The sequence below is a fragment of the Bombus vosnesenskii genome, unplaced genomic scaffold (genome assembly GCF_011952255.1).
Source record: "Bombus vosnesenskii isolate JDL3184/JDL3185 unplaced genomic scaffold, Bvos_JDL3184-5_v1.1 scf7180000016261, whole genome shotgun sequence".
Lineage (NCBI taxonomy): Eukaryota > Metazoa > Arthropoda > Insecta > Hymenoptera > Apidae > Bombus > Bombus vosnesenskii.
Window position 1 is genome coordinate 1814794 of NW_022884330.1, and position 9873 is coordinate 1824666.

The following is a 9873-nucleotide window of genomic DNA, read 5'->3' on the forward strand; positions in this document are numbered from 1 at the left end:
TATATCATATATACAGTATTGTATCGTAATTATTCTCGTTTCTCTAATACTTCATGTATATCTTTCTCCATTTGTTTCGTTTATTAAAATTCTTTTGAAATTAAAAAATATGATATATATATATATATAATTATTAAATTTTTATAAAATTAAACCTTCAAAGATATTTATTTAAAAAATATTACTTTATAAATATTTGTAGCAAAAGTCTAGAATTTATTTTAATCAATCAATATCCACTGTAAAAATATTTCTACCGTAATAAATTATAAGGGCACACATTCAACTGTAACTTGTAAGATGTTCAATAAATTTATTTAACATTATCTAGTAGCTTTAAAAAACCCTTACCTTCAATCACAATATGTGCAAACAGAAGAAAATAACCTATATTATATTATAACCTACATTATATGCATTTTCAATAATAAAAAGTAAATTGATTTATATTTAACAAAATATTTTTTAGCGGAACGTAATTCTTACGAAATAACATTCCCTTTAGAATGTTTATTGAATAATTATTATTCTACAGTCATTTGGTTTTAACCTTAATGTTTTTTTAATTATATATTAACAATATAGCGTTAAGGTATAGAATAAATATATAATAGTAGAATATCATAAGATAAAAATAGTGTAACAGCTATAATGTATAAAAATAAATATTTATAAACGTATTTCTAATATTTTGTTTGATATTATCTAATATAAATATATCTATAAAATATAAAAAATTTATTCGTAGAAAACATTTAAAATTAAATATTACAAAAAATCTAAAGGAATAATAATTTTGTATCTTATAACTATTTCTTTATTAGAGATTTTTACATTGATTATTGATAAATTATTTGCATAATTCTAATACTTTTTAAAGAATTCATTTATTTGTACAATAATGCAACAGTTTAGAGATAAGCAGGTACTATTGCCACAAGAGCAAACAAATGCCAATGTTGCACAATAAATTGTGATTTGTCCTTAATTATATTTAAACAATTAAAATTTTAAATCATTCAAATGTAACTGGAATCGAGAGAATTGGTAATATTGGATTTGTGGTTTCCACTTCCAATGCTGTTGCCATACAATCACTTGCTGCTTCTACTTCACCTAAGGATTCCAACACTTTTCCCAAATTATACCTACAAATAAAAAGATTTAATTCGGCTAAAAGTATAATTATTTAAAAGTTACACCATTGCACTTTCAAATATAAATGGAAATAAATCAATATTTTTATACCATGTTTGATGAGAATTTGGGTCAATTTTTGCAGCATCCCGTAAAGTTTTTTCAGCTAACCTTTGACTTCCCAAATAGTGATAAATTAATCCCTAATAATAAAAATAATCGTTAAAAAATTGTATACTATTTCACACAGTAATAACTATTATTTTATAAATTACAATAAACATTACCAAATGTTGTAAACTTTTGATATGTGATGGATTAATTGAAACTGCATTCTGATAACATTGCTTTGCTTCCATATATTCCAATTTATATTCATGAAGAAGACCCCGCTGGAATGAGAAGTAGCTTCAATACATTGTATCATGATAATGAAGTTATGCAAAATAGAAAGTATTCATCTTTAGTTTTTTGTTTGATAATATAACTTACTGTATACATAATATGGTGACTTAGTGGAAAAATATTCGTGGCTTCTTGTAAGGAAAGAACAGCACCATTTGGCTGATCTAAAACTAGGTATACTTCGGTAAGTAGTAACCAAACTTGTAATTGTAATAGCCATGCTCTTTGTGGTCCAGGCTTTGGGGTAAAAGAGCTAAGTGATGATGCAACTTCAGATAAGGCTTGTTCTACTCTTGAAGCAGCCAATGATTGTGCATGTACAGAACCTATTTAAAATTTTGCTATTTGAAATTTTTATATAAAACAATTTAATCTTAAAAATTACAAATTAGAGAAAAGATATTAAATACATACTAGAGTCTTTATCAGACATTTCAGAAGCATACAGTTGAAAAACACTTCTTGTTTCACTGCGTTTCTCACTGTGCTGTTCATTACAATTAGCGTTAGTTTGATCTTCATACAAATTTTTCCAAAGTAAAAGCATATGTCTTATGGTGAACAATGCTTGTTCACCACCGATACTTTGTAATTCAAGATGTGCTTTTACATAAAGAAAATTTAAATTATCTGGATATTCTTCTAATACACTGTTTATTAGATGCAATGCTTCTGAATATTGCTTATGTGCAGACAGCAGTAATACCAATAAATGCAAGGATGGAATGTGTTCTGCCCGAAGATTTAACGCAATTTTTACATGAACCATTGCGTCGTTAATTTGTCTGTTAATTGCATATTCGTGTGCTAAATAGTATTCAGCTAAATGATCATTTGGATCACACTGTTGCGCCCTATTAAGTAAATGTATAATACTATAATACGTAACTTATTCTTTATTTTATATTTAACTGTACATACTTTTGAAAACATTCTAAAGCTGTTTTGGTATGGTAGGTTTTATCCATTTTTACTATAGTGTTTGTAGCAAGAATACTATGACCAATACCAATATAGAGATGACATCTTGATTGCATTCCTTGAGAATTTGATGTTTCTCTTTGAAGTGCTTTTTGACTCCATTCAATACCTTCTTTTATCTATTTTTAATCGAATATGCTTTCAGTATATTATTTTATGTAGTTTATTTTATAGGAGAACATAATCCTTACCATATTTAATTGTTCATAGCACAACCTTGCAGCTAAAAGACAAGGCATTACCTTCTGTGGTGATAATCTTGCTACTACTTTCAAAACCCTATATGCATGCATATATCTCCCCATACTAATTAAACATAATGCACATTGAGTCCATACATGGGCTTCCTCATGAGAAAATTTCATTGCCCTTTCAAATGACTATTAAGATATAAAATTGAATTAAACTTTCATTCGAAATAAATATTGAGTCTTTATTTTTCTTTTACTTTATTCTAATTACCTCATATAGCAAATCTACTTGACTCCATCTCACAACGACTACTGTGAGGAGATCATATACTGCAGTGGCATTTTCAAAAGCATGTATTCTTGCATCTTTAAATTCTGGAGATTGACTAAGGACAGCATCTCTAACTGCCATAGCTTCACTTATTAATAATAACAGAATTGTTTCTTCATACTCATTTCTTGGCACAAACATATTAGGACCTAAATATTTCTTTGGCTTCCAAGGAGAATCTGGGAAAAGTACAATAATGACTTAATATTTTATTTTTATCTCAAATTTTATCATAATAACAATCGTTTTATTAATAATATTACCTGTCGAATCACTTGGTGCTTCTGGAGCTTTATATTCCGCACCGCTAATTCCTCGAACTAATACTTCTGCCAATTGTCTTGTTAAAGTAACTCTAAGACTTTGAGTAGTTGTAGACTCCACAGCAGATAAAATTTCCCTTATAAGTTATTGAATTTCATGAATAAAGATTGTTTATTTAATTGTTAAAATATTTTTTCTAAATTGTATTTGCTATTGCTGTCATCTTCTTGCTATCATTTTCTTCCTTGCATTTTTTATTAATAGAAACAGTTAATTACCTGTATCGGTTTATTGCACCTTGAATATTACCAGTTTGAATGTACAATATGGGTGCCCTTTGTAGTGCAGTTTCCAAAATTGGCCCGATATGTTTTGTAGAACAATACGAAGACTGAGAGGAATATGTACCTGTTGATCAAATGATATTAAGGTATTAACTACAAAACCCAAATTTCAAGTTTTGTCACATTCCACCAACAACCCTATAATATCACCTGAAAAAATGTAAATAAACATAGTTAATGCAACATTCTTATAAAATATGTTTATTTTAATAATAACAAAATAAGTTTATTTGCTACTACTGTTTTTTCATTCAGTGAATATCTCGACTACCAATCAAAACATTATTCATACATTCATTAATTATGGAACAGTAAGCATCAATTAGCATTGTCTGATGGAAAAGAATGTGCTGAAAAGAATCATCACCTGCATTGTTACTATTTACGGTAGACGTGCCATTTTGATGTTGCATTGCAAGTTTTTCTTGTTCTTGTAAATACACCAATGTCAGGTCCCCAGTAATTTCATAACATTTGATGATTTGTTCTTGCCATTCTGCTATTTTATATTTTGATTTAGAATTTGGTGGTAACTTTTCCAAACAAAGACCTGTTGTAAATAAAAACATCTATTAAAAGGATCTATTGTCTAAGGATTGGTATGAATATAATAGAACAATAATTTTTAATATTAAGGTACATATTTTTAAATACACAAATATTATATTCACAGAGAATAAGAGAAGCAGCAAAAAAGAAGCACTGTTTTAAGCAGATTTATTTCATAAAATTTTATGCAATACACTTACAGTTATTTATATGCATTGATAAAGTTTATGATATACAAACATAACAATCAAATTATCTACAGAAAGTATATTAGCTTTATTTTCATTTTGCATAATAAGACATCAGCACAGTAGGTATAAACTATTAATTTTTTGTTTCAACTGAAATGTAGTAGTTATTATCGATAAAACATGCAAAGAGTCTTTTTATATGTTATAAAATGACCACTAATTAAAATAAATATTATAAGAGGATGTCTAACAGACAAACAGAAAAAATGAATGTTTTCAAACAGTATACATTTATCATGCAGCAGTTGTCAATATTGATAAGATGCAAGTAAACATTAATTTAAACAGAAGTAAGGAAACATAGTTACCATGAATAGAACATTTTCCCTTTTTTAGATTATTGAAAGTAATAAAATTAAGCATGAAAATGATATTGACAAGGCAACATATATTTCAAACCTTTAAAAGTTAATGAAAATATTTTTGATTTGGATTATTATATTAATAAAAATGTTTTGTATAATGATAAAGCATACAATAACACTTTAACGGATAGTCAAACAAAAATAAAAAAATGGAATACACTTACACATGGCAAATAAAAGAAATAAAAATGAAGCAAAATACAAACCTTTAATTGCGTACGACTCAGCAATAATGCGCAGTCTTCGGCAGGATAAATGTTTCTCTGTGTCTAAAGTAAACAGTCTTTCTTTCTCTAAGTTGTACATTAGTTGTGATATTCAAAATACAGCAAATATTTTCAAAAATCATTGCTTGTGTAACTAAATTTTGATTAGGTATTACCTTCAGGCTGATGTACAAGATGATTTATACTTAGTAGAGATTACAAATAAGAAAAAAATATGCAATTCTTTAAATTTTGTTAGAATAATTACATTAAGTGCAATACTATCAAATTCAGCATATATTTAATGTTCTAAAGTACAGAATTATTAAAAAAGAAATTTGTTAAGTGAAATATATAAGACACCAAACTATGATAGATATAAATCATTCCTTTATTCAACTGGCAAGCTATTATGTGTGGTATTAGAAATAATAATGCACTAGTACATACTAGCAACGTACTAAATGATTTAAATAATATCTGATGCAAACCTTTAATTGCATATGATTCTGCAATAATACGTAGGCTTCTACAAGGTAATGGTTTTTCTGTAAGTGTGTGTAATTCAGCTTGTTGATAATGTTTAAGAGCTTCTTCATACATCCCCATTGCATAATGCAATTTACCAAGTAGTAAATGTGCATCCAATACAACCAAAGCCTATAATTAAAAATATTATTTATTAATTATTCATACAAAGTTAAAATTAGCAGATTCATAAATTTTTATCTTTTATTCAATTAAAAACTGTTAATTATGATTTTAATTACTTGTTTATCTTTCTCATTTGCTGCAAGGATCAAGTATTTTCTAGTTTCTTGTAGTCCATTTCTAGCTTTTCCAATGTTGGCATCTATAGGTGGAGTTTGTTCTAAAAAGCTTTCTAATCTTCCTTCCCCACATAAAAAATTTGCTAAACATTCTACAATCAAAAGCACCATGAATACATAATTTTGGATATATATTTTTATCTTATATATTTTAGTATGAAATTAAATTTTCTTAACGGTATTAAAATATTCAGAAATATGAAATGTTTATTAAATATAGATATAAATGTTCATTTTTTAATACATTAACTTAAGTAAAATTGTATAGAATTTTCCTCATTTAAGATTTCAATAATACAAAATTCATAAGAAAGATATATTATTTTTTCGAAGTCAAAAATAAATTTCTAAGAAGGCATAAAAAATATTCTTATTGACAATTATCAGTATTTGTTAAAATCAGATATACTTATTAACAAACAGATAAATTTAAATTTAAAAAAGTGTTGAATTAAGAAGATTTATATCAAATGACATTTTACTACAATTATGTTTGATTGATATACATGTAATCCTTATAATTCGTGAAATGACTTAACAACTTCTTTTTACATAAACAGGTTACGAAACTCGTGACGTGACAGTTAATTACTATAAAATTTTATCAAATCTTTTAACAAAAAAAAAATTTTTGAACATGTAAATCTGATTATTTAAAACATTACGAGAAAAAGAAACATTTACCATTACTAGGGTACTGTACTTTCAGGTGTTCCGCCAATTCTATAACCTTTTTCCAATTTCCGTCCTCACGGTTTTTATCGATTTCTGATTCAATTCGGAGGGTGTGTCCTTTTTTACTAGTCATTCTAATTCACGTAAGAAAAAGAATGAAATACGCTGTTAAATTCTTTCGAAATATTCAACAAGACGTAATGTAATATATCGATCATCAGTGTTAGAAGCGTGGGTACAACATAAAAGATACACGTATGACAATTTCCACTTCAAGCACGTGCCACACTATTTTGAACTGTCTGTTATGTCACTGATTCTGCGAAGTCTAGATACGATGCATCGTGAAACATGTTGGTTTAAGAACCAGTGAAATTGCGCATTCGTTTGACTGTTAATACGTGAGTTGACTAGTTTATATGAAAATATCATTTCATTCTTAAAACAAAATCTGCAAAATTTATAATTTAGAGTCATCTACTAATATAGATTTGCTATATTTGAAAAGTAAATAATCTTTCTTAATTTAGAAATAAACAACAATATTTTATTCTTTGACTATATTTATTAAAATTATTCAACTTTACAATTATAGTAATAATAAAAATAAATTTCCTTTTATTCTTTTTGATATTATATGTATCCATTTGTGTGTGTATACACATATGTATATACATAATATCAATAATATGAAACGTGTGTATTTATATTTTGTAATTTCTTGTACTCTCTTCTCAATCCCTGAAGACTAAACCTCAATTCAAGTCTTTCTATATGGCAATTTGAAAATTAAGCTATATTCTATTTTCTTCAAGAAATTTTTTATATCGCTTTTTCCACTTATCTTTGACATCCATAACATTATGCTGCAATTTATATGTCTACTTTAAATTTTTGAAACTTTTGTCATATATTAATATTATAATTGATTAATTAAATACAAATTATAACCTGTAATATATGTACTCCGCGTTGTGTAAGGACAATAAGTTCTTTCATTCCATCATTGGTGATATCCATATAACATATAGAATGTACAGGTGCATCAAATAATTTTCTTATGATCAATTCCCATGAGTTATTTATGAAACAAAAAATAAGAACTTCTTGACCATAGGTTCCTAAAAGTATCTCATTTTGCCCATCCATATTTATGTCAGCAATACAAGAACATAAAATGCAATCAGATGTTTCACTACCATTTAATGTTATATCTTCATCCATCCCATTATTTAAAACATCCCTAGTTATAAAAAATATGGAATTATTTTTTACTATACATATATAAAACAAAATTAACTTACATAAAGACAACTGCATTACTTGTATTCACAACAAGAACATTTAGTTTTGTTTCTTGATCATTTCGGAAAGATTTAGAGTCTACAACAAGTTGAAAATATACATTAATTTTGATTTCTAATCAAGATTTTTTAGGATATACAGATATTAATATTTGTAATGAATTTTACTATTAGAGCTAAGAAAAGAAGGTTTCTCAATACTATTTTGAAGTGAAAAAATGGATACATTGGAAACAGGTCTGTCATATCTTAATTTCCAACTTCGGCAAACTTTTAATTCTAAAACATTAGTTATAGCTACATTGACCAATCCACACTCACAACCGATTACTGTCAGTCTCCTAAACAAATTAAATTATTAGTTATTATAACTATATATATATTATATATATAGTTAGCTGAGTATTATTAGTTATTATAATGTAATGCATAAAAATTCGTTTCACATATATCATACCAATTGTAATTATCATAATAGTAAATATTAATCCATATTGCAATTCCTTGGATATCATGCAATTCAGGAAAGTATTTTTCAATAGGTGATTCGCTGTAACTGTGATTTAATTTATCTTCTCTGATCATATGTATTTTATAATCACTGCCAGAGAGTAACCAAACAACCTAAAATCTTAGGAAAAGTTATAATTCTGCTATAAATTCATAAAATATCATTTGCTTAAATTCCATTTGTTTAAGTATAATTAAAAGATCATTACTAATATAAAAAATTACCTCATTAGGAACATTTTGTTGGGGTAATATAGTATGATATAAATGGTACGGTGTATATGCTAATTCCACCATAAGACAATTTTGTGCTATAGCTTCAATGGAACTTCCTTCATCTCCTTCGCCATCTATGGCACCTTCTGTATATATATTTAGATATCTTTCTACAGATGTATCTGTACTTGCTTTCAAAATAGTTATTCCTATCACAAATCCATCACCGCTGTCAGACTTATTATAAGCATCAATAGATATGATTTCTGCACCACCTAATAAATAGGAACTTTTAATCAGATATAGAAAACTATTGTTTTTGGATAAAGTGTTAATATTTAAGGTTACAAACTGGGAATGTATGTAAAAAGTAGTTCTTTAACCAGTGGTCTTAAATGTAGATTTGGCATCAAATGGTATTCACAAGAATATATTTTTCTTTTCAAAGAAGCCACTAATACCTTATTGGAACCATTGACAGAACACAATTTGGTCATTGAATAAATATTTCCCTGTGATGTTAAGGGAAACCAATGTGCGTCTGTTAAATTATTCATGTTATCTTCACAGAAAGAAATTATTAATAAACACAATAATTTGATTGTCATTTAGTTTGGATTGTATCATATTTATAAAAGCAAATAAATGAAATTAAATATTTATATAAAATCATTAAAAATGTTCTTCTTTGGTTAAATTTTATTCTGAATCATAATTCATTTATTTATGTTTAATGTCCTATTTTTCTTCTAATAGCCTCAAGTTTAAATTTAAGGTTAAGGATATAAAACTCATTTTAGGTACAAGATTAAGTCACAGATTTGTATAATTTTCGCGTTAGAAATTAAGTTTTTGTTTGTTAATGAATAGCGAATATCATCTTGCATTAACAATAAATTAAGTATAAACATAAAGATACATTTTATTTGCATACATATATGTATATTTTCATTTAATATGTACTATATTTCTCTACTTTTGCCAAATATAATTTTGTTGCATATGTTTAAATCATTAGAAGTTGAGAATGTTAAATATTATTTTCTCTATTGTGTAATTATTTTTTATATTGAAATTGTAGTACAAACGAGATACATGATAGACCTAACACTCACTGCATTTTTATGTCGCAAGTTTCTTTACCTTTAGGGCACCTTTATCACATTATCGTTCGTATAGTCATAGACGAGGTACTAGCGCTAGTATACACAGATCCGACAACTCGTTCAATTTTTGGTGGTGGGAGATGTCATCATTTGATGGTGTTTTGATGTGTATTAATCGCATAGCGCTACCACAAAATCTCTCAACAAA

General features: G+C 26.7%; 2 protein-coding genes across 9 annotated transcripts; both read right to left on the minus strand.

The window, feature by feature from the left end:
* Positions 1-868: 868 nt before the first annotated feature.
* On the minus strand, positions 869-6872 carry LOC117241740 (tetratricopeptide repeat protein 7B). 2 transcript variants are annotated; one of them, XM_033507805.1, is made up of 15 exons: positions 6539-6872; positions 5795-5946; positions 5516-5684; positions 5025-5087; positions 4021-4203; positions 3588-3717; positions 3309-3445; positions 2986-3224; positions 2715-2903; positions 2464-2642; positions 1957-2396; positions 1630-1868; positions 1425-1529; positions 1249-1340; positions 869-1148 (listed from the first exon to the last, which is right to left on the minus strand). In XM_033507805.1, the coding sequence occupies exons 1-15, from the start codon at positions 6660-6662 to the stop codon at positions 1016-1018; spliced, it is 2574 nt and encodes an 857-aa protein (XP_033363696.1). In that variant the 5' UTR covers positions 6663-6872; the 3' UTR covers positions 869-1015. The 2 variants fall into 2 exon arrangements, with proteins under 2 accessions (XP_033363696.1, XP_033363698.1); XM_033507807.1 differs by lacking the exon at positions 5025-5087.
* Positions 6873-7074: 202 nt separating this feature from the next.
* Positions 7075-9873, minus strand: LOC117241756 (KICSTOR complex protein kaptin-like). Of its 7 annotated transcripts, none has more exons than XM_033507845.1 (8): positions 9703-9873; positions 8912-9121; positions 8569-8834; positions 8291-8457; positions 8002-8174; positions 7834-7912; positions 7481-7772; positions 7075-7395 (listed from the first exon to the last, which is right to left on the minus strand). In XM_033507845.1, exons 2-8 carry the CDS (start codon positions 9114-9116, stop codon positions 7324-7326), a joined length of 1254 nt encoding a protein of 417 aa, XP_033363736.1. In that variant the 5' UTR covers positions 9117-9121; positions 9703-9873; the 3' UTR covers positions 7075-7323. The 7 variants fall into 7 exon arrangements, with proteins under 7 accessions (XP_033363736.1, XP_033363734.1, XP_033363735.1 ...); XM_033507843.1 differs by having other exon boundaries at positions 8912-9139; XM_033507844.1 differs by having other exon boundaries at positions 9675-9873.